The sequence below is a fragment of the Diospyros lotus genome, chromosome 10 (genome assembly GCF_014633365.1).
Source record: "Diospyros lotus cultivar Yz01 chromosome 10, ASM1463336v1, whole genome shotgun sequence".
Taxonomy (NCBI): domain Eukaryota; kingdom Viridiplantae; phylum Streptophyta; class Magnoliopsida; order Ericales; family Ebenaceae; genus Diospyros; species Diospyros lotus.
Genome location: NC_068347.1, coordinates 23,448,468 through 23,474,359, shown reverse-complemented (window position 1 = coordinate 23,474,359; position 25,892 = coordinate 23,448,468). Strand labels below are relative to the sequence as shown.

The window sequence follows — 25,892 nt, the reverse complement described above, 5'->3', positions numbered from 1 at the left end:
GCTCTGATTCTCAAAGAACAATACGTCAGGCCTACTTTATAATGGTTAAAGCTTCATCAACAGCATACAATCTAATTTTTGGTCGTCCCTTACTCAACGACATGAGAGCCGCAGTCTCTTCCTACTATGTATTAATGAAATTTTTCTACACCCCAAGGAGTGGGACAAGTCCGAAGGGATCAACGAAAGGCCCACACGTGCTATGTTGCATCTACAAAGAGAAACAGAGTGAAGAGACTTTATCGATTGCTAATAATGTTTGTACTCACTCCTGCAAATAAATTATCGTTATTGCGTCCACTATTATCTACCAGATTTCATCAAGGGTTCTTTCTAGAACGAAAGGCTTGTTGCCCCGCGCACAGCCTGGCAACGAGGTGAAAGTTAAAAGCTCGTTGCCCTGTTCAAAACCTGGCAACGAGGGAGATAACAAGCCCATTGTCCCGCGTGTAGTCTGACAATAGGGGAAAAATAAGTCATTGCCCCGCACATGGCCTGACAATGGGGTGAAAATAAAATTATTGTCCTGCAAAAAGCCTGATAGAAATGAGCCATAATATTTGTTGCCCGTGAGCAACCTACACCACTTCGCCTGGTGACCTAAGGCCCATTACCTTACTACTAGCCTGACAACAAGGTAAACACAGAAAGACCTGGTGTCTTTTAACAGTTCAACCATAAGGTGAAAACAACAAGTTTGTTGCCCTGCTCATACCTCGGCAACAAGAAAATACCAAAACTAATCGCAAACATAGGCGCTACACCGAACCGCGAAAATAAAAGATGTATATTTTTTCTAATCGCAAACGTAGGCGATATGCTGAACCGCAAAAATAAAATATTTATGCTATTTAATTACAGACGTAGGCATCACGTCGAACCGCAAGAATAAAATATTGCAAACTTAGACACTTCACTCACAATACCAGCGAGCATGTACACATGAAGCTAGAGGGGCCGCGCCATTATAAAAAAAAGGCTCATTGCCCCACTCACAACCTGGCGATGAGGAGGCAAGAATATCCCATTGCCTTGCAAGCAGCATGACAACGAGAAGGCATATAAAACTGTTATCTTGCGATACATTGATGGAGCATAATTTCAACAGCCCCACAAGTGACTTACACTGCTTCGCTTGGCATCCGAATGGTGCAATAGCTGCTGCCCTGCAAGAAGAGATGTCATATTCATCATTTTGCAAGTAATTCGACAAATCAGAAAATAGAGTGAGAATCATCATGAACACCATTGGATTTGGAGAAAATTCCTCAATATGCCAATTCATCTCTCGCTAACATGTAGATACATATACGAGCTAGTAATGATATGGTCACTCTTGACTTGATTTAAAGATCTTACTGAGCCCCTATTACCTCGAAAGCTGGGAGCGTGTGAAGAAATCGTGTTTATACCCCCAGAAGATGAAAAACTGAATGCATGGACCACAATTGCAAGGGCAGGAGCTTCAGCACATCATTCGAAGACTTTACCACATCTACTTGAAGCCATTGCGCTTATGAAGAGTTGAAATATGAAAATGCTAGAGCCACAAATAACATAGAAGAATTGTTAAAACAATGGCTAAATGAGGAGCTCAAGCCTTATTTGCTAAGGGCACAGAGAGCAGAATACCAAAAATAGCTACGAAAGACGTAAATGAGGAGATTGCTACAAAGGAGGAAAAAGAAAAAAAGGCCACGTGGCAGCCCATCAAAGTGGCCTGGCTTGCTTTATGCAACCAGGAGGCTGCCTGGCCGCATGGAAGAGGCCATTTTGGCCGCTTCCCTCCCTATTCCCACGCTGCCACGTAGCAGCGTGGCCAGGGGCCAGGAAAAGGGGGGGTGCTTCCCCCTTCCCCACGCTGTCACGCGGCAGCGTGGCTAAGACAAATGGGGGCTTCACCCCCACCCCCGAGGGAGTCTCTCGGGGGTATTTTCACGCCCCTTGCCACGCGGCAGCGTGGCCAAGGCAAAGAGGGGGCTTCACCCCCCACCCTTGAGAGAGGTCTCTCGGGGGTGCCTCACACCCCAATGGAGGTCACTCGGGGGTGCCTAATGCGCACCTCTTTGCGCGTGCTCGCGTGCCTACATTCATGCACCCTTGCGCCGATAACGCCCCAAAAGTTGGTCAAAATCGCCTTCGAGATATCCGCCAAGAAAAGTGGGCCATTCGACACATGGATGCCCCTCTCATTGCTATAAATAAGGGTCTTTTCCTTTCATTCGGTATGCAGCCTTTCACTCTCGTACTTACTTTTTGTTTTCAAGTATTTCACTTCTACGAGAGACTAACTTAAGCATCAGAGGGTCTACGCAGGGAATTACACCCGCGCCCTTAATCGATTTTCTTTCCAACAGGTCATCCATCGCTCTCAACCTAGTCAAGGGACTCACCCATCGCTGTCATGACCCCGAGAGACTCATCAATCACTCTCAATCTAACCGAATGACTCACTCATCACTGTTGTGACCCCCCAAGAGACTCATCATCGCTGCTGTAACCCCCAGGAGACTCATCCATTGCTTTCACTCTACTCCGGGAGACTCACTCATCTCTCCCAATAATTACTCATCGTTTGGACAATCCACACGTCACCCATTATCCGAATGAGTCATCTCCTAAGTAAGTCATCCATTGCTCAGATAAATCCCACGAGAGTATCCATCGTTCGGATCAACCATACGAGGGTCATCCATCGACAGTTTTTCGTTTTATAAATTTATTGTCGTAACCATGTAACAACATAACCTTTACACAACTTATAAGTATGAGGACTTATAAGCCCCTAAAGAAAGGGTAAGCCAACAACCTTTTAGTAATGCATCTTTGTATGAGTTAATGCTCCGCATCGTCCTTTGTCGGTATGTTCTAATACTTTGATTAAAGTTTAGATTAGATCATACTTTGATTAAAGTTTAGATTAGATCTACTATAACTTAGAGGTGTCAAAAGGGCCGGGCGGCCCGCGGGGCCGGCCCAACCCGTGACGGGCCGGGCTGGTCCGGCCCCAACTGTCATACGGGCAGGGCCGAGCCGGCCCCCCATTGGGGGGTCGGGCTGGGCCAAAGAAATTGGGCCCACGGCCTGGCCTGCCCTTCTAAGGGCCAGCCCGTAGCCGTTGGGCCTTGTGGGCCGGGCCAATGAGGCCCTTATGGGCCAATAAGGCCCTTATTCATTTTTTTTTAAATTTTGTTATTCTTTAGTAATTATTGATATTGGATACTAAAAAATTTAATTTCGCATATATATAAATAATAACCATCAATTAATTTATTTAAAATTTTTAAGTTAAATTTTTTATATATTTAAATTATAAATAAACATTCTCCTTTTTATATGTACATTATTTTTCATATCAATTCACAAGAAAAATTATAAGGCATATAGAATTTTGAAATATAAAATAATGAAATAATATTTAAAACTTAAGAATTAAGATAAAAAATATTTTAAAAAGAAACAAATTAATTTTTATATATGTATTATTTTGATATTTATATATGTATATATTATATGTATTATTTTTAAAAAAATTATTTAAAAAAAGAAAAAAAGGGCCGAGCCCACCGGGCCTGGCCCGCTAGGCCGTGGGTTAAGGGCCGGCCCGGCCCGGCCCCTTTGTAGGGGGGGCGTGGGCCGCCGGCGGGCGGGCCCTATCAATGACAAAAGGGCCGGCGTTTAAAAAGCCCATGGACGACTCAGGCCGGGCCGGGCCGGCCTTTTGACACCTATACTATAACTTAACCTGACAAAAAGAATTGACCAATCTTTTTTTCTCAGTCTTATTATTTTGATTTTTTTTTTTATTTTACTTAAGTTTAGTTTTTATTTAGTTTAATCAATATTCAAGTTAATTAGTGATTAAGTAAGAGTTTTTTATTTGTTTGCGGAACAAATTAAGATTTTCATGCTGTTATTTACCTTTTTCTTTTCATCGCCGGGTGTGTTAGCATATTTGTAGAAATATGAGGGTGCAAGTGTAATTAAATCAATTCTGTGGTGACGCCGCAGGCTTCTAATATTTAAGTCCTCAATGAGAGAGGGGGGCTGCGCGCGGAACAGAGAAAGTGGGCGTGCGCACAATGGAGGCAGCAACGTTTCCTTCCTCTCGTCGGATCTGGTCTCTGATTTCATCCTCTTCTTCCCTCTCCTCTGATCAATCTCCACATTTTGTGCACCATTATTTCAAGAGAAACTCTCTCCAACTCAAACCGAGCTCCAGCTTGAAAATTCGCGCCTCCGCCGGCGGCGGCGCTGATTCCGGTATCCTCTCTCGTACTATCTTTTCGTTGAGAAATTCTGTCGAACATATAATAGGCAAACGCGCACTTGTGCGGATATGAGCGTGTGTATATGTGTGTGGGTGTATTGTTCACTTTGGAGTGCTGTAGTTGAACGCTGTTTGACTGTTTGCATTCGGTGTTCGCAGTGGTGACCTTGCTTGACTACGGCGCTGGCAACGTCCGGAGCGTCAGAAATGCGATCCGGTTTCTCGGCTTTGACATTAAAGATGTAAGTTTCTTCGCCTCTTGCTGTCTTTTTAGTTTCTTCTAGCTTTAATGTGCTTAAATGCTATAGAAACGGGCGGAAGGGAAGAGAAGGCGACCTTGAGTGATGCTTCTGGTGATGTACAAAATAAAAGAGTCAAAAATATGAGAGAGAGAGAGGTAGAGAAAGAGTCAAGCCATCAGTAGCAACTGTTTAAGAAATAAGAGGGTTGGTCTAAGTGATAGATTTTACATGTTTCCATGATAAATAGATGGGTCTCCAATGTGTGTCGGAGGTGTTACCGTGTTAGGTTGCAGAAAAGGTAAAAAGTAATAAAAATTATTTTGTTTCTTGTTTATTGGTTGTTATCATATTCTCTTAAACTTGTAATGTGGTTCTAATTTGTTTAACTTTAAGTGATAGGTGCACATGTTTCCATAATAGAGAGGGGTGTGACAGGTGTTCCTAAAATGTACATAGGAGGTGTTAGTTTTAGAAAAGTTGATAGTAATAGGACATACATCTGGATGGGTGTACAATATGTATTCAGAGGTGTATGCAAAGTGTTGTTGGCGTCAATGCAAAACAACACCTTCCTAGAAGATATGTTTTTTCATATAACTCGTATTGAATTAATTTTGTGGCTTTGTCCTTCCATTCATTATTTCTTATTTTTAATTTTTTTTCTAGGTGGAAAAACCAGAGGATATTCTCAATGCAGAACGGCTTATTTTCCCTGGGGTTGGGGCATTTGCTGCTGCCATGGATGTGCTAACCAAGAAAGGGTAGGCTCGCTTTATCTGTAACACTAATGGGGTCAATTCCATTTCTTTTAAAAAGATTATCAAAGTAAAGATTGGTATTTTATCATTTTCTAACATGTGGCACTGTGAATTACAATCTGGGAGTTATTAGAAACTGTCTCATTATGTCTGCAAAATAATAAACGTTATCCTGTGAGGGCTGAAGTCCCACCAAAAGAGATTCTTTAAAATTTGGATTGTTAAGAGTCACTTGGAGGTTGAACTTGGGCTAGTGGCTTAAAATTCATTGCAATTATCTGGAAAATGAATGTGATGCACTATAACTACTCTGATTCAGCAAAGGAGAAGATTTTTGTGGAGTGTTATGTTTTCAAAGTGTATAGTTTGTGGCGTTTTTTGCTGTTCACTATTACATATTTTGAGGTGTATTGAATTGAGTACAATACTGTTATTGGTCAATCACGTTTCAAGAAGCAATTCTTATGCTTTGCAATCCTGGCATTCTTGTTGCTTTAGCTGCAGTAGTTTGCATGAATTTGTATGAGACCTCACTCATAGGGAAGTTCATTTATAGAAGTTTATTGCAGGATGGCTGATGCACTATGTTCTTACATTAAGAATGACCGCCCATTTTTGGGCATTTGTCTTGGATTGCAGCTACTTTTTGAGTCAAGTGAGGAGAATGGACCAGGTATCTTCACGATCCTTGCCACCTTATCAAATTAATTCCTTCTACATTTGTTTGCCTCAAGCTTTTTCCCTAGACTTTAAAACGTAATTATGGAAAACTGGTATACTTCATGCTCATATATGTTAATACCTGAGTAATTCTGTGTTCTATTTGTTTGCTTAAACCTAGGTAAAAAGAAATATTCTATTGGATTGCGTACTGGAAGACATTATTGTCACATTCCTAGGGTTACTTAGGGTTGTGATTGGAATTAGGGGGAGAAATCAAAATTGAAGAATTGAAGGAGGGATAGAAATCAGCAGAAAAGGGAGGGAGAATTAGAGACAACTGAGAGAGGGATAGAGAGAATTAGAAAGGAATGAATTCCCTTTCATTTCACACATGATATCCATCCTCTTACAAGTAGCCTTTTTATAGGCATAGCTAGCTGCTAATTGATTTATTAATAGCAACCATGTGTTCCTAACAACTTGCAAAATATCTCCTAACAAACTATTATAACCCTATTACAATAATACCCCTCTATTGCTCATAGGGTTATGACAATTCCCCCCGTCTTAAAAGGTTTCTTGTCCTCAAGGAACTTACTACCTCGGAGTCGTTGTTTCTTCATCCAATTCCCATTCTCACTGTTTGTTTAATTTCTCTCTTTCTTTCTCCTTCTAGGTCCATTCCCCTTTGCCTTTATGTTCCTTCTCTTTTGCTTTTCCTGCACTTGTAAAATGTTGTCTTCGCACCTCCATGCAAATGCTCTCTTTTCCCATTGATTTGTAAGTTCCAGTAATGTCTTGGGTCTTCATACATGAACTATGCCAATACATGGTAGCAATTAGTGGTCCAGCAACAACCTTTTCTCTCAACATCTTCCTAATTGCATGGCAGTTCCTCTGTTGAGCCCTAATGTTCTACTCGAACAACTCAACAACTAGTTCCATGCATTCTTCCAGTAAGCCATCTCCTCCTCTAGAACAAACTAGTACACTAGTACTTTCATCATATCTAAATGGTCCGATATCCATAGGAGAATGCTGAATTATTATCTCCAGGGTAAGACTGACCTGAACAGTACCTGAAGGAATTGATTGGTAATCACTATGATATCCCCCAGTTGGCAGCATTATGGCATCAACAAACACATAGTTCTCATTTTTCCACACTCTTAAATAACTGAAGAGCTTTGACAATTCATCAAATGCCTTGCGTGTAAGTCTGTTAGTAAGAAGGGCACTTAGTAGCCTCAGAAAGTCCTTGTTTGCAATTGCACAGAACCTTAGTCCTTCTGCCGCAACCTACTTACAATCACTTCTGTAAGATTGAATTCCTGTCGAAGTTGTCGTCTTATTACCACCCTTTTTGACTTTTTCTTGGATGACGAAGGATGCAAAGAGCCCAGCTAAGACAAAAGCTCTGCCACCTTCTGCTTATGCTTGACTTTATTCTTGCCCCATACCAAATTGCTCTAGAGTAAACATTTGATACTTCATAACGTGTGGGGGATGATTTTTGGTTTGCAACAAACCAATTCACAAGGGGTAATTGCAGCTTGTGGCCAAGCTCAATCTTGTCTCCCCCTTGAATAAAAAATTTGATAGTACCCCTATTTAATTGTGGAAAGAAGACAACCCTAAAGTTGTACCTATCAACTTTTTCATCAATCTTTGGCACTCATCATCAATTTCCAATGCAGAGATAAAGTAGGTACCAACTTGGCCAGTATGATCTAAAGAAACTCCAGCCCTTTCTATTGGATCTGGATCCTAGTTCAGTCCATCTCCAGCCTGACTATTAGCCAGCATCACCAATGAATCAATGTTTTGTTCTCATGCTACTTTATCATGATTTATTGGCCGTCCTTCAGATTTCTTGGCAATTGAAGCAAGATTCATTTCAACATCTTTCTCCTCTATTGGAGCCTTAATAATTCCTTCAGTAGCTGCCCTTTCTCCCTTGTCATCTTGAATAACCTACTCCATCTTAGGTTTATCCTCACTTCTTGCAACAATTAGTCCGAATCTTAGTAGTCTTAGGAATACCTCTAATCTGTTGGTTGCTCTTAACATAACTGTTAGGTTGTCACTAGTGCTTTCTAGACATGGCTTCCAATGCTGTTTCATGAAGCCTGCCCTCTCCATTGCTTGTTCTACTGTGGTAGGACACATCATTCTCACAATAGGTCTTAACACATCGTTAAGACCATTAATGAATTTCAACACAAAGTAAAATTCCTTCAAGGTTGGTTGAAAATTAAGCATCAGCGCTTTCAATTCCTCACATTTGACCTTATAATCCATGACTGATCCTTCTTGCATTAGGTTATTGAATTCACCTCTAAGTTGATTTAGGGAAGCCAAGTACTCCTTAGAGGAGCATTCAACGGGAACACTAACCTGAAATTTTTGTGAGAATAGAATCATCAAGTCGTCCACCTTTCGTTTGAGGTTATCGAATTCATTTCTTGTTGCGACCCATTCCTCCTTAAGTGTTTTCTCCCTTGACTGTGCACTTCCACTAAGTCTTGCGGCCATCTCCACAGTTTAATTTTCTTTGAAAATCTTCCTTTGTAACAACCTCTTGATCAACTTCTAAGAATCTCTTTGGAAATTTATTCTAGTTCTAAAATTCAGCACCTATTCTGCTTCAACAATTGCTGTGACAGTCGTCAGGATTTAGTTCAGCAAACGCACCCGGATCAACCTCAACCATTGCTTCAAGAAGTCGCCCAGACTTAATCCATCTCAAACGAAATCAGTCGAGATCTGGATCTGCTTCGCCTTCAATTCTAGAGCGTCACAACAGCACTCCTCGCTGAAGTAGCTCTAGTACATGGTCAAATGAATAAACCATTGGGAGCTCATTTGAGAGTCGGTTTGACTGCTTTGTTTTCGTTTCGGTAAAGGAGGAAGAAAGGTGAAGCAACTGAAGCAGGTCCACTCAATTAACTCAAGCAAAAGGAGTCGGCTACCAAGGATTTGCTCTCGCCTGGTATTTCCAAAATTTGATAGCAATTGCGATGGGTTTAAGAAGTCACCCAGATTCGCTTCTCATCGTCTGGGTCAGAATGGTCGACCAATCAAAGCGGCAGCACCTGTAACACACCTGATTGAATTCGCGCTCGCCTCACCCAAAATCGCTTCTCACCATCTGGGTTGGACTTGCTTGCTCGCGCTCGCCTCACCTGATCACCATCCAATGGTCAGAGGACCACTGGCTTTGTTGTAATCTTCTTGGAATCACAGCAAAGCTTGCCTGATTGAATTCGCCAAGACACAGCTATCGTCGATGATCAACAATCACGGAATCCCACCACGCTTCTGTTGCTCCTTCAATTCCGAGTCTATAATTGATCGAAAGAACTCGCCTCTTGGATTAGTTGCTTTGGATGTGCTTCAGCTCTGGATTGCCTACAAATTCGACTTGGACTCTTATTAAGATCGCTTGGTTAGCAGTCGCCTGCGAGCTGTTTCCAAGATCGCCTAAATTCTTTTTCTAAGATCACCTTCTGTGAAAGAATAAGAATTAGTCTTTCATATATAAAACTAATGAATACAATCTTACTTATAACACACGCTACTAATCCTTCAAGAATTCTAAGACTATTCAACCTCTTAACAATTCTCCTAATGTATAGGAGTTGATTACTCTCCTATATATTAGGACCCCTACTAGATTTTAACAACTCAAAAACATTAATGAAATAAATCAATTAATAAATCCATCTGCCAACACTCCTCATCAAGCTGGAGAATGGATGTTCCACATTCCTAGCTTGCTTACTAGATCTTCAAATCTTTTTACTGGCAACCCTTTTGTTAATATATCAGCAACTTGTTCCTTTGATGGAACATATGGTAGGTGAATGAGTCCAGCTTCCAACTTCTCTTTTATGAAGTGCCTGTATATCTCAACATGCTTAGTCCGGTCATGTTGGATCAGATTATGTGCTATACTGATTGTTGACTGGTTATCACCACAACTTAACTGTGTCTTGGACTGAAATTCTTAGATCATCAAGAACAATTTGTAGCCATAGAATTTCACATAGAGCAAGGGCCATAGCCCTAAATTCTGCCTCTGCACTTGATTTTGCCACAACACTTTGCATCTTGCTTCTTCAGACACCATATTCCCTCCTAAGAATACACAGTAGCCACTTGTAGATCTTCTATCAGTCATGGACCCTGCATAATCTGCATCTAAAAAACCTTGAATGTTCAATTTATTTCTTACTTTGAATAGGATCCCTTTACCTAGAGTAGCCTTGAGATAACACAAGATTTTTCTAACCGCTAGCATATGCTCCTCAGTTGGGCTGTGCATGAATTGACTTACTAAACTGACAGGAAAGGCAATATCTGGTCTTGTGTGAGAGAGGTATATCAATCTTCCAACTAGTTGCTGATACCTTCCTTTGTCTATAGACTTGCTAGTAGGGTTGTTCCATAGCTTGCAATTAGGTTCAATAGGAATTTTTGCCCCTTTTCCTCCAACCAATTTTGTTTCAGCCAATAAATCAAGCACATATTTCCTTTTGAGAGAGAAAAATACCTGCCTTAGAATAAGCTACTTCAATTCCCAAAAAATACTTGAGCACACCTAGGTCTTTGATTTCAAATTCCTTAGCTAGCCTTTTCTTTAAGTTTTGCCAATTCTCCTTCATCATTGCCGGTTACTATCATGTCATCCACATATACTAGAAGCACAGTAACCTTTCCTCTTGTCGAGTGTTTGATGAATAAGGTATGGTCCCCCCTGCTTTGACTGTAACCGATAGTGTGCATTGCTTTAGATAACCGCCCAAACCAAGCCCTAGGGGATTGTTTGAGCCCATATAAAGCCTTATTTAGCCGACATACCTTCCCACTGAGTCCCTCATGAAATCCTTGTGGTAAATCCATAAACACTTCCTCTTCTAAATCTCCATGGAGAAACGCATTTTTAACATCTAGTTGTTGTAAATTCCACCCAAATGAGGCTGCCAATGACAGGAGAATACGAACTGTGGTCATTTTTGCCACTGGTGCAAACGTCTCTAGGTAGTCAATCCCATATGATTAAGTGTAGCCTTTAGCTACTAGCCTTGCCTTATATCTCTCAAGTGTCCCATCGGCCTTATACTTGATATTAAAAACCCATCTACACTCTATTGGATTAACCCCCTTAGGTCTGTCCACAATATCCCATGTATGGTTCCTTTTTAAAGCCCTCATTTCCTCAAGCATGGCAAGCTTCCAATTCTGATTTTTTTAGAGCCTCAGTTACTGATTTTGGGAGAGGCGATGATAGGATCGGTAATTGGCCATTGGGTGTTGGGTGGTGCAGCTTCTAACTCCCTTCCTAAGAGCTATGGGAAGGTCGATATCATCAAGGATTTGGTTGATAGAGGCCGGAGGTATTGTCTGCATGTGATCCTGGCTTTGAATGGGAGAGGAGTTTGGAGCTTGCTGGTCTTCTAGGCTTGGCTGTTTTCGTTTATATACATAGGGAGACCCCTTGTATCTTCCTTACAGCTGCTGACAAGCTTCATGCTCATCAAATTTGGCCTGATCATCACCATGGTTAAGGCTGTTTGAGTGCTGGGGAGATGGATTGGCTGTAGGGTCAGGATTAGAGGCATGACTAGGTTGACTGGAGACCAAATGAGGATCAACATTAAGCTGAAGAGTGGATTGGGAAGATGGTAGAGGCAAGAAGATGTCACTCGGATCACCATAGGAAGTCTCCCCCTGGTGACCAGCTTTGGTAGAGCCAAAGAATGGAGTAGTCTTGACAAATGTGACATCCTTAGAGACATAGAGCTTTCGAGTGGGGGATGATAGCATTTATATCCTTTTTGTGTGGGGGAATACCCAAGAAAGACACACTTCACAGCTCTTGGATCAAGCTTATCCCAAGAGGATTTGGAAATATGAACGAAGGAAACACACCCAAATACTCTAAGAGAGGAAGAGTGGTGTGGAAATTAGAGTCAGGAAAGTGAGTAGTGAGGCAAGAAAGAGGACTTTGTTGGTTTAGAACTTTGGTAGGCATGCGGTTAATAAGAAATGTGGCCATAAGGACAGTCTCCCCCCAAAAGATTTTAGGAACGGTATGATGGTGAAGCAATGCTCGAGCTATATTAAAGAGATGTCTTATCTTCCTTTCAGCTACTCCATTTTGTTGTGGAGTATCCACATAGGAAGATTCATGGACAATCCCTTCTTGTAGGAAAAAGTGGTTCATATAAGAGTTAAAATAATCTCGAGCATTGTCGGTTCGAAATTTCTTTATGGGAGTTTCAAATTAAGTCATTATCATTTTACAGAAGTTTGGTAAGACTGTTTGGATAGCTGCTTTGTCTTTTAGCAAAAAAACCCACGTCATCCAAGTATAATAATCAATAAATGAGATAAACCAACGTGCCCTAGAATAGGTAGGAATTTTGCAAGGACCCCATACATCAAATGAATTAATGCAAATGGAATAGAATGGAGTTTATTGCTAATTGAGTAAGGCACACGATGTTGTTTGGATATAACACATACATCACAATGAAGAGTACTAGGATCTAAAGAAAGAAATAAAGTAGGAAACATAGATTTCAATAAAGAAAATGGTGGGTGACCCAACCAGTAGTGATGCAGCCAGATTTGGTGATAGTTGGCTGTAATTTGAGAGGAGCAAGCCACTGGTTGCTGGTTCTTTGTTGCTTTCCTTGTCAAGCAATACAGCCCATTTGTTTCCCTAGCAGCCCCAATCCTCCTCCCGGTTTTCATTGCCTGAAACTCACACACATTAGTAGAAAAAACAGCATAGCAATGTAGGTTTCTTGTGAGTTGAGAGATAGAGAGGAGGTTGGCTGATAATTGGGGCACATGAAGAACATGATTAAGGGTTATGTTTGGGCTTAGATAAACACTGCCATGTCCGATTATAGGGACTGTTTTGCCATCAGCAATGCAGATTTGTTTTGTGGTCTTAAGGGGTTGATAGGTAGTAAACACATGGGAGTTAGGTGTCATATGGTCTGTAGCTCCGGAATCTAAGATCCAAGTATCATTCCTATCAGTGTTTGATGCTGGAAAAATTACAGAATAAGCAAATTTACCTGAGGGCTTACTGGAGGAGTCTTGATGAGCCAAGGAACAACTGCCATCATCTTGTATGGTCTTCAAAAAAGATTTCAGTTTGTTGATTTCCTCACTGTTGAGAAGAGTGAGATCTGAACTAAAATTTTCTTCCAGCTTTTCCATAGTTCCATCCTCTTCTTGTCCCTTGTGTGATAGATAGGATTGAGTGCTAGGCTGAGTAGCTGTGCTTGGGAATCCTCCCATTTTGCTTAGGACTGCTTCTTTTCTGTGGAGCTTGAAGCAATTATCTCGGGTACGTCGAGATTTTTTGCAATATGTACACCAAAGTCCCTCTCTGTTGTTAGGCCGCCCTTGTGCCCCTGATTTTCCACCTCTTTGTCTTGATCATTCTCCTTTGTTTGACACTAAAGCTGATCCATCAGTGAATGCCCCTTGCAGCATCACTGCCCGCCTGTTTTCCTCACTTCTTACCATTGCAAATACCTCATTGAGTGAGGGTAATTTCTCTCGGCAAAGAATCTGCACCCTTACTTGATCAAAAACCGAGTTAAGGCCAGTCAAAAATTCAACAATTCTATCCATTTCCATGATCTTATTAAGGGTTGCAGCATCAGCAATGCACACCATCTTAATTTTTTGGTATTGATCCAATACTAACCATAAGCCATTCATGCTATTGTAGTACTCCGTAACAGTCATCCTCCCTTGTTTAGTACTACTTATCTTGGTTTTAACTTCATATATAACTGATGCATCTTGCACTTTAGAGTAGGTTTGTTTAGCTACTTCCTAGATTTCCCTAGGAGTACTTAGAAACATATAATTCCTACTTACATCAGGTTGCATGGCATTCCATAGCCACAACATAATAAGAGAATCCTCTATATCCCATACCTGGAAATTGGGATCAGTTGCTGCCTGAGGAAGGAAGAGAAGTAAGATGGCTGAGTTTTCCTCTACCTTTGAGAAAAGTTTGAACTAGCTGCACCCATTGGAGGTAGTTTTTACCATCCAATAGATAGGGTAGTAGCATTCCTGGAAGCTCACTTACTCCTGCCCCAAAACCGGTACCAGCATTCGAACTAACACCTGCTACATAATTTTTAGTGGCTGCTTCTCCACCGTTCCTGCTGGAATTTGAGTTTTCTGCCATTCCTTTGCTAGAGACAACTTGCAGCGATCAAGGCTGAAGATAGGGGCGGCAATTAAGGCCGAGTGGATGAACAGAGAAGCAAAAAATCAAGGCTGAAGATAGGGTTGGCTGGAGGCAGCAGTTGCTGCTTTAGATCTGGTGGCAGCGAAAGAGAACGGCGCAGCAATCAAGGTTGAAGATGGAAACAGAGAGAGGAGAAGAAGGCGGCAGGAGACGTGATGGCACTGGGCGGCGCGCGGCAGCCGATCAGCAATGATGGGAAGAGGCGGCTATGGCTGGGCGGCTGAAGGCCAAACAGGGTAAAAAATAAAACCCTAGACAACTGGCTCTGATACCATGTGAAAGAATAAGAATTAATCTTTCATATATAAAACTAATGAATACAATCTTACTTATAACACACACTCCTAATCCTTGAAGAATTCTAAGACTATTCAACCTCCTAACAATTCTCCTAATGTATAGGAGTTGATTACTCTCCTATAAATTAGGACCCCTACTAGATTATAACAACTCAAAAACATTAATGAAATAAATCAACTAATAAATCCATCTGCCAACACCTTCCTAATTCACCTTAATCGCAACACAGTAGCTGAGATCCAGCCCCTTTGTTCTGCCTAAATCAGCTGCTAAAATTTCTGAAATCACAACCAAGAAACAATCGACTCACCTCTAAGTTTACCTTCAAAATTCCAAACCGAACTACAGTGAGTTTTTTAGAATCACCGCTGAGGATCACCTTGCTCTGATATCCATTTATCACATTCCTAGTGTTACCTAGGGTTGTGATTGGAGTTAGGGGGAGAAATCAGAATTGAAGGAGGGAGAGAAATCAGTAGAAAAGGGGGGAAGAATTAGAAAGGAAGGAATTCCATTTCATTTCACACATGATATCCATCTTCTTACAAGCAGCCTTTTTATAGGCATAGCTATCTGCTAACTGATTTCCTAACAGTACCCATGTGTTCCTAACAATTTGCAAAATATCTCCTAAAAAACTATTATAACCCCATTACAATAATACCCCTCTATTGCTCCTAGGGTCATGACAATTATCTTCTAATCCCTGGGTGTTGAGCTTAAGTTTTCTAATATGCTTGGTGCTGCTGGGCAGAAAAATATTGTAGTAATATGTATGGTTTCTGCAACTATTTTTGTCATTGATACTTGTAAACTATTATTTATCATCACTGAAGTTACCATCTATTTTGTCCTTTTCACTGTCATCATAGTTAGTGTTTGATAAAGGATAAGGCTTAATGGGAGGAGAGAAATGTAAAGAGCCTTCTTGGAAGAGAAGTGAAGCAGCTGTAAATTTGCAGTCAGAAATATAAAGGAGCTGCAAATTCTATTAGAATTCCTCTTAAGAGTTCTTTCTCTTAAAATTGTTTCTTCTTGTATGGAAGGATGACGAGATATGATTGACGACTTGTATATGTATATGATCCTCTGCTCTCCATCCGTCATTTAGAAAAAAGCTCCACTTCTGGCCCCATTCTTTTTAAATGTGTTAACCCAGGGCATCCCTTTTTGCATCTTTCAAGCCTTTTCTCTTCCAAAAAGAAGGCTGCCCATTGAAAGAGTTGGTTTTTGTCTTTCTCACCAGTCATAGAACAGAATTGGAAATGAAACCAGAGAGGTACTGCTCATGGATCATAAGTTTGACTGGTGGGTTGAACCATCTTTATGGAATTAAATTATAGTTCATTCATTACTACATCTATTTCCCTTATATGCCTTAAGCATACAAGTTTGTGATTGGGTGACTGTTCTACTACACAAATTGGCTGTGATTGAGCCAGGGTCTCATAGTTTTACCTTTTGCCTGCATTTTTAACAGTATGCGTTTCTTCTGGCCCACCTTTCCTTGATTCTAATAGAGATCTTCTCTCAGGATCTTTTGGTCAGAAGGTGCCAACTTGATTTTTTTTTTCAATGTATTTACTGCTTTTGACAGAGTATTATTTTTTTTGTCAATTCTTTATGCATGTGAATTTTTTCCTGGATTTGAAGTTAGCATGTTTGATTAATTTGTTCCTCCAGCAAGTTAACTGACACATAAGTATTTATAGTGGAAGGTCTTGGCTTGATTCCTGGTGAGGTCGGGCGCTTTGACTCATCTAATGGAATCAGAGTACCTCATATTGGCTGGAATGGGCTGCAAATCACACAAGATTCTGAAATTTTGGATGATATTCAAAATCGTCATGTCTACTTTGTTCACTCTTATCGAGCCATGCCAGTATATTTTCTGCTTTCTTTTCAGTTGTTGAGATTTCATACTGCTAAGGTGCTTTTTTTTTTTTCTAATTTGTAAGTCACTTATCTAAGTTTGCTCATATTTCCTTCTAGTCAGATGACAACAAAGAATGGGTTTCATCTACCTGCAACTATGGTGACAATTTCATAGCATCTGTTAGAAGAGGAAATGTGCATGCAGTTCAGTTTCATCCTGAGAAAAGTGGAGGCAAGTGTGTTTTGTCCTTCTTTCTTCTTTTTCTTAAACCTTTCCTTCAGACAATCCTGTTTGTGAAATTGAATTTCTCTGTTGGCTATAAACTATGGTGGTTCTGCATGGCAGGGAGGGGCAGTAATCTCCAAACATCCTTTTAGCTTAACTAGTTTTTCTTCTTATGTCCTTCAATTATTAAGAGCTGCCCCTAACTTCTAGTACATTCACTAAAGGCCCCTACATGTATAGCCCCCATCCCCAGCCACCATGAGCACAACTACTATGAAACTAAAGCTTTTCAGCTGGCCCCTTTAAAAGGATTTGTATTGTGCCTCCTTTGTAAAAGCACATTTTACTGGAATTCAGTAACAAAAAGATAGTTGAGTTGAGTATGTCTCTGCGCTTACTTTTTTAGCTTCCTGTTGCATTTAATTTTACATGTGCTGATCTGTTTTCACACTAGACTAAGATGGTTTGGTCATGTGAGAAGGAGACCAAGAGATGCTCCTGTGAGGAGAGTTGATGAAATGGAACAATTAGTCAAAAAAAGAGGTAGAGGCAGACCCAAGAAGACTTTGGGAGAGACATTAAAGTTCGATATGAAGTGTATGGATTTAAATGAAGATATGACAAAAGACAGAAATACATGGAAGTCTTGAATTCATGTACCGACCCCACATAGTGGGATAAAGGCTGAATATGTTGTTGTTTATTAATCAGTGAAATCAACAATTATATGTTTTAGTAATCCATATTTTCATCACAAAGATCAGCTATGATTATTTTGTATTCTTTAACCCTCAATATGAATGTTTCAGATGTTGGCCTTTCTATATTAAGAAGGTTTTTGTATCCAAAGTCCTATGCACCAAAGGTAGCTTCTAAATTTCTCAAGTTAATCTCCCTTGTATTCTCAACTTAACTATCTAACAGTATGATTCATGTGAAGACAGAAGCCAATGGGAGGGAAGGCTTCAAAACTTGCAAAGAGGGTAAATCTAGTATTTGGACTCTGAGTATTATCTTAAGATTTTATGCATATCACATGTACTAGTTTTAGCACCTACCATTATAATGGCTTGTGATTATTTCCTTTCTATTTATCTGCTAACATTGGAGGCTGACTTCAATGATTTTGCATCTGCTCAGGTAATTGCTTGTCTTGACGTGAGGACAAACGATAATGGTGACCTTGTTGTTACAAAGGGTGACCAATATGATGTCAGGGAGCAAACAAAAAATGAGGTACAGAAAATTACAGTTCTTAATCCATTACATGTTTGAATGATGTTTACTCCAACCATTTTGTCACTCTCTGGTGGATGTTAGTCATGCATCAAAATATTCCCTAGTTTTTCTTTTAATGAAACTTTTTTTTAGAAACAATAACATAATATCATTGGTTAGACACAGATGAAATGCCTAAAAACTTTTCAACTACATATTTATAAAAGTAAATTCATCTGGATTTATCCATGAAATTTTGTTGAATCCTAAAACACAAAACCTTAATTTGTTTGCCAATGAAGATACAGTAGATATTAGGACTTTCTATTTCACACTATTTTCTAGTAACATCGAATCTGAAAAATGATTTCTTACAAAATTTATTGATCATCATCTATCTATTCAATATGTTCTCATTTAGAAAATTGCTGTCTTTTATGTGTTCAAATCATGTTGAATCTGTGTCTTATTTACTGATCTGCACTTCATATTTTATTTTTGATCCATTAACCCTCCTAAAAGGAAAAACATTACTGACAAAGAAAAGGTACACAGCAGCTCAAAGAAAAGTAGGAAGTGGGCGCAGAATTGTGCACAATAGTACTACAGAATAATATCCACTATATAAGTGTGTCAAAAGGCCCATGCAGGGCCTGCACAAACTGTTTGACAAGGGGCCCCCTTGCCCCTACAGTGTTGGTGGTGCTGGGACATACCTGGATTTTGAAGGACATGGCACGCAACAGTCCATAGGCACCCATCAGCCATTGTGGGCTGTTTGTCTCAAAATTACAAAATAGAAAAATAAAGAGTAACAAACTTAAAGTTTTTAATGTACAAAATCTAAAATAATACAATACACTAAATAAAGGGGTGTCCCTAGTGCAAGAGGCTTACTAATTTGCGCGAGTTGGGGGAGGGTCATCTTTGTAAGCAGCCTTAGCCTTCCTTTTCAAAAAGTTAGTTTCTACAACTTGAACCTATGACTGCCTAGTAAAAAAGGAGCAATCTAACCATAGCCATTAGGGATTTCCCTCAATACTGCATGCTAAATAATATGTCAAAATATTGACAAATAGAGTTACAAGCTTATAATTTACAAATTAAAATGTACATAATTTCAAATAACATACTAAAACAATGCTATATACTAAATAATGCCTCAAAATATTTTTATTATCTCAAAATGTTAGACAATTGAAGAGTTACAATTTACAAATGTACAAAATTTAATTTTGGTTGCTGGTTGAGTTAGTATGCTCTCTTCATTTGAATTGCATGAATCTTTTAGAGATTTTGCATATTGTGCTTTTTCTTCGGCATCAAACCAATCCTTGAAGCATATTTACATTTCCAACGCATCTCCTTTTAGTCACACTCTGTTTGAATTAAGTATCCCGTTAACTGTAGAAAAATAGACTATGGCACTGTGAACACCAGAGTAGTATCTCATGAGCCATAATGGCTAACGCCAAATACGTTTTCTTTTTGTTTTTTCACCAGGCTAAGAAATTGAAAGTAGTTAATCTTCATTCTGAATTCTATTTGTCATGTAAAGAAAAATCTATTTCATTCAGTGACAGATTATGGTTGGCAATTATGTTTTTTTTCCTTTTCTTGCCATCATAAAAAGAACTATAATAATTTTCATAACTAGATTTACTAGATAATGATTCTTCTATGTCTTTGTCTGTATTTCCAAAACAATCTTTGTAAAAGTATACATTTTTTTGGATTAAATATAAATTATACATTTGATAATGTAATTTTTTTTCCACTACATTTTTTCGTTTGTAAACAATAATTGAGGGAAATTTTCAATAGTGACAAAGACAATATAATTTCTTTTTACATTGTACATAAATTTGCATTGCTTATAAATTTCTATTTATAGAAACTGGTTTAAATGTAGGATTTCATGTTTTCTGAGTCTACCATGCTAATACCTCATTTTTGAATAAAACCGCATGTTCTGTCATAATAATGGGATAACGGCTGGATATGTTGTTGTTGTTGTTGTTCTGTCGTAATAATAAAATTTAGTTTAGTTTGATGTGCCTCATGCGACCACCTCCCTGATGGACCAATTGTATTTTGAATTTGTGTTTGAGTGGCATTTTGAAAGCCATGTCTGATGCTCTGTTGTGTTTTTTACATGCTGCAATGGATACCACTTCCATCTACATGCATAACCTTTTTTTATACATTTTACATTGTGATCATGCACATTGCTCATGCATAGATTTTGTTTTATTATTATCATTTTTTTGTGGTAATGGTCATCATCATTTTTTCCAAAGGTGAGAAACCATGGCAAGCCAGTGGATCTAGCTGGGGAGTATTACAAGGATGGGGCTGATGAGGTATGCCCCTTTTTGGTTAGATATGATGTTAATATTGTGTTGACCTGGGTTTGAGCTTTAACATTACAATTCAGGTCAGTTTCCTGAATATTACTGGTTTTCGCAACTTCCCTCTAGGCGACTTACCAATGCTGCAGGTTTGTCATATAGCCATTACAGTGAATACACTCATATATTATGCTATGGTAATATATTCTGTTAGTACACTTTAGTTTATCCTTTCCTAACTGTTAATTAGCTGGTTTACTTTGTAGGTGTTGAGGTGCACATCAGAAAATGTTTTTGTACCATTAACAGTTGGAGGGGGTATCAGAGATTTTACTGATGGAAATGGAAGGTAAATTTAGACACTGTTTCTGGTAAATTCTGGTGGAGCATCTGGTTCTGCAACAACTGTTCTTTTGAAATCCAATTCCATTTTCCAGAATGATTGTATGATAAAAATCTGAATTTGTGTTTTATTAGTTGAGTTTCTGCAGTTTGAGATTTTCAGTTTCATTTATGTTTATGCAGGTACTATTCGAGTTTGGAAGTTGCTTCTGAATATTTCAGGTCAGGTGCTGATAAGGTTTCTATTGGAAGTGATGCTGTTTATGCAGCAGAAGAATATTTGAGAACAGGAGTATGAAAGGCTGTTATCAAATTGACAATCACATATGCTTGTGTTTGCTTAAATTTTTACTTCTCCATTTAATTTTTCATAACCATTTTCTAGGTAAAGACTGGAAAAAGCAGCTTGGAACAGATTTCCAGAGTCTATGGGAACCAGGTGATTTTCCTCCAAGTTAAAGACTTTATTCTTACTGATATGCCTGCACGTCCCCCCTTTTTTCTCTGTAACATATTCAACAGACAGAAAAATTCTTAAGGGACAATTGATCAAACATGTACCTGGTGGTTTCTGGCGAGATAACTAAAATATTAGTCAGCCTATTATTCTTTTAAGGGGAGATAAGGTTATTCTCTTGAAGAGGGAGCAAAGGATAGATTAAATAAAAAGAAAAGAGAAATCTCTCCTTGCTGACAAATAAAAACTGGTCAAGTCTATGAATAAATTGTTTTAAAATTGCAATAATCTGCTTTGAGACCACATATGCACCCTCGAATAATAATATGTTTATTAACTGGGCACAGAATTGATTGCAGTAAATAGATTCTCTACGGGGTTAGGTCACTTTTATATTTATATCACATTGTGCATCCATTTCTGGTTGTTATGTAGCATGCACCCAGTTGGTGCTGGTGCTGGCACAGGTAATGTACTACAGCAAAGACCCTTAACAAAGTAGAACCACCTCATATTGCAGCTTGTTGAATCTAATAAGTGGATTTTGTTCTTTGTCTTGCAGGCAGTGGTTGTGAGCATTGATCCTCATAGGGTTTACTTGAAGAATCCCGACGATGTAGAGTTTAAGGTTATAAAAGTAAGCAACCCTGGTAAGGAGACCCATGCCATTTTCTTCTCTTTTTGGTTATTTTGAATTTTTCTGCTCTAGAGATTCTTGTCACCAATATTCATTGATACTTCGTCTATAACCAGGAAGGAGTCAATTTTCATCTCTTGGAGAATTCTGATTCTAACATGGTGACACTATTAGGCTTTCAGAATTTCCTACATCACTTACCAGTTACCTTGTAAACCAATTTATTGCTGAGTTGCATACCTGTTGAAAGTTGAAATATAAATTCAGGCTTGCCATTTTATCAGGAAAATTTTGAAGAGGTTGGGACTTATGATAAGAGAATTAGGACCCACAAGTTTGAATAATCTTTTGTGCGATTGAAAGGAGATCTATTGGGAGAAAGGTTTTGAGAAGAGAATTTTAAATCTGAAAATGACTCCTGAAGTGTTGTCTCTAACATAATCCTCCTCCAATTGTCAGCTCTCTCATTTAATTTCTTACAAAAAATAATCCACTTCTAGTACTAGACTTCTGGGTCATTTGTTCTTGTTAAATAAGAATCTGAGAATTATGGAGATGGGGAACTATGACACATGCATGATATGACGTGTAAACAACAAACACAATAAAAAATATGCAAGACATGAGAGTCTTTTTTTTATGAGTACATGACACAACATATCAATAGCCCCAAAATAATTTGGAATGCTCTCCATATCTCATCTAAGATGCAAGAAATGAGGATGTGGTAGACGCATACATAGTTACTTGTAGTTTAAAATGCAAGGTAACATTAATTAAATTTAGAATATATATTATTTTCTTAGAAAAATATACGTGTATTTTATAGTTTAACAGTCAACATGCTAGTGAAAAGGCAGTTGCATTCCATCAATTTGGGCATAGCGTGTCCAAATTGGGCATGGTATATTCTGTAGTTTAGAAAAATTTTGGCATAGTGTGTCCAATGCATGTCTAGCATGCATATACTATCCTACAGACTGTCCATACTACTAGGTGCAGACTATAAAATTCCCTCATCATGATGAGACACTGTGATGTAACTGGTATTGAGATAGTTGCAGGAATAGATAATTCCTTGATTTGGACATGTTTCATGTGCAGCATAATGAGATTTGATATTTGGCTGTCTTTTTATCAAGCCATTTTTTCAGATAATATCATAATAATGAAGATTTATTGTGGAAGAACTAATTAAATTTGTCCTTGTAGCAACAATTTGCTCTCCAACTTCCTAGTGGGATTAAGTTTTGGTGTGGTATTGTTACTTTATCAACACTTTCAAACTACACTAAGGTGAAGCTCTTAGTTTGGCCTTCAAAGCAGTTATGCTTGCTAGAGGATCAGTGCATGAACCAATGCAGGGCCAGTAATCAGCCACTTAAAGTACCTTAGGTTTCTGCTTTAGGACAAACCACAAACAGAGAACAAGAGAATCTTGCATTTCTTACTTAGCAATTTGTTACTTCCTGGAATCAAAAGAAAATGATGAACTTAACTATATTTTTATTTTCATTTCAGGTCCAAATGGAGAAGAATATGCCTGGTATCAGTGCACAGTAAGTCTTTTAGGGTTTCTTAATTTGTTTCACGAATTATGGATAAATGTCAAGTATTTATCCCCAAGTTGGCCATGAAAGAAGAAATGAGATGGGAATATGGAGTCCCATAATTTTTAAAACCTTGCATGTTCAATAGAAAATTGGCAATTGGAATATGGGCGAGGTTTGTAGAGAGATTATTGTGGAAAGGGTGAGGAGCATGTGTGTCCAAAACATCTAGGATGCTACACCATTTTGAACTTATGAGATTGGCATCACTATATGGTGTGTTCAATAAGATCAAAGATCTTCCACCAGAGATTGCTAGTTTTTATTTCCTCCCCCACAGCTTCTAGAATTCATGATGTTTTGATCTGACTAGTTTTTTATGCTGGCTGACCTTCAACACTAGAAATGTTGAGGAGATTATACACTCCACAGGTGGAGTTTACTGTACTTCAAGAATATTGAAAATAATTATTTGCTTACCAATTCTTCAGGTCAAAGGTGGCCGAGAAGGGTCGACAAATTGGAGCTTATGAACTTGCAAAAGCTGTTGAAGAGTTGGGAGCAGGGGAAATACTGTTGAACTGCATTGACTGTGATGGTAAATCTTCTTGAAAACAATTTCCCTTACATGCTGTCCTTCAGAACATCAGTTTTCATTTTCCTTTTCTTCATTCTTTTATTTACGACAGTTAAAAGAAATATACATGCGATGGGGCCTCAAACATGAGAGAAGCAGATTCAGGGTGTAGGAGGATGTAGTGTTTTAGATGTATCCTGTGTATTTTTTTCTCATTTCATTTTCTTTAATTACTTTAATATGAGGATTTGAGTCGTCTTTTTTTTTTTTTTCTTCTTTGAGGAGTGTTGTTGATTGGTTATTTTTGTTATCTTGGTTCCTGCCTAGTTAAAGATATGAAAGTTAGCTTTCACTCAACAGGTATTTTCTTGATGTTATATACCTGTTTCTCTGTTTTAAGAAGTTGGTGCTCTTATTCTGAGCCATCCATCAGATGCGCCAATAAAGATCATTTAGGGGTTGATTCCTGGGATCATCATATCTTGTCATGGTGGCACTATTGTATTCCATAAATTGAATTGCATCACTTCTGTTGGCAGCCAAGTTCTTCATCTCTAAGGCTGTTTAATTGATGCATTTCAGGGCAAGGCAAAGGATTTGATGTAGATCTTATAAAGCTGATATCTGATGCTGTGACCATTCCCGTGATTGCAAGTAGTGGTGCAGGGGTGGTTGAACACTTCTCGGAGGTTTTCACTAAAACAAATGCTTCTGCTGCCCTTGCTGCTGGCATTTTCCACCGGAAGGAGGTAATGTTAAATCCTCATGATCATGTAGAATTTTTTTCTTTTGTTAATGTACTCAAGCTGCACTTGACTTTTTAGAATACATCTGGAATCACTTACCGTAATACAATTTGTGCCTGATTGATCAAAGCATTGCCCCCTTTCCTTTCTACCGGCCTTTGGTTTAATTTTCTTCTTAGCAATAATGGCGTCTCATTATCTTGCAGACAAGTCGAATAACGTGTGTTGTTCTAACTGAAATCCAGATGCCTGGCTTTTGTGAACTTTTCTTTTTTATATAAATTTTATTTTTTTGGGTGTTGCAGGTGCCCATTCAGTCGGTGAAAGAGCATTTGCTAAAAGAAGGGATAGAAGTCAGAGTATGATTTGTATCTTTTGGTCAGACGAGCATTCGATACAAGAAGACAATGCTGCACCACCCCATTGGGAACTGGTTTAGAACCTATGAGATTATTGCCGCAACTCGTTATGGTAATTTATGTTGTCTTTTGGGCTCTTTGGTTGTTGACAGAGCTGTTGGACGCAGTTCTTTTTTCTTTTCTTTTTCGGCTCTTTTGAGTGTTGCTGACAGTGGTGTTGGAAGAACTTCAGTTGCTGTAGTTGTCACGAACCTATGAATTTTGTGATATTTGTAGATGTTCCCTTCATAAGTATGATCCTTGAAACAAACCAAGAATGAATAATTTTCTATTCCTCTATCAGCCGCTCTCTCTCTCTCTCTCTCTCTCGATAATAAAAATCCCAGTGCAGAAAAGAAAACCACCAAAATAAAATAGATGAGAAAAATCCTCTTTCACGGAAAGAGAGAGAAGCCGATTATACAAGCTGAAGAATTTAACATGTCAAATCGTCCAGATTCAATCCTCCCAAGACAGAAACACAAGGGACGCGTTCCTCTCTTCCTCTGCCAGTAACTTGCTTGCAGAGTTGAAAACATTTGGGAACTGGAGGCTCGCTAAGCCTTTGTTAAGGTATGAAATGAAATTCACAAATCCCGTGGTAGCTATAATGTCGATGTGGCTTATGTCCACAAGCTTTTCTTATACACCTAGTGTCAATGATCTCTACAACTAATAAGATTTAGCATTTAGGTTATTATGACAGACGAATCTACAACCACTAGGGATCCAGCGTGGAGAAAAATACCGACTTGCCTGCTAAGTAGACTTCAGGGCAAGATGGCATACATTTTGACTGGAAATGAAATTGCGCGGGTCAGGGCTGTTGAAGCAACTGTCACAGTGATGTATAAGCTCTCCTGTTCCAGTATAAACTTCACTGAACCTCGAAATGTTCTTTTAATATCGAACACATCATGGCATAATTCTACAAGTATCAACCACGATGCATTTCGCATATCTGTTTTTGCATATTCTCAGCTACTACC

The 25,892-nt window shown here is 38.9% G+C and overlaps 1 protein-coding gene across 1 annotated transcript; it reads left to right on the top strand.

Moving 5' to 3' along the window:
- Positions 1-4,045: 4,045 nt before the first annotated feature.
- Positions 4,046-25,203, top strand: LOC127811329 (imidazole glycerol phosphate synthase hisHF, chloroplastic). The gene is given in 20 exon segments (XM_052351081.1): positions 4,046-4,263; positions 4,430-4,512; positions 5,179-5,273; positions 5,840-5,943; positions 16,239-16,408; positions 16,519-16,633; positions 17,437-17,492; positions 17,572-17,610; positions 17,768-17,863; positions 20,146-20,208; positions 20,283-20,345; positions 20,463-20,545; positions 20,722-20,830; positions 20,924-20,977; positions 21,558-21,645; positions 23,154-23,191; positions 23,674-23,691; positions 23,693-23,780; positions 24,342-24,508; positions 24,811-25,203. Coding segments are annotated over 20 exon segments (1,770 nt in total). The 5' UTR covers positions 4,046-4,082; the 3' UTR covers positions 24,871-25,203.
- Positions 25,204-25,892: the final 689 nt, after the last annotated feature.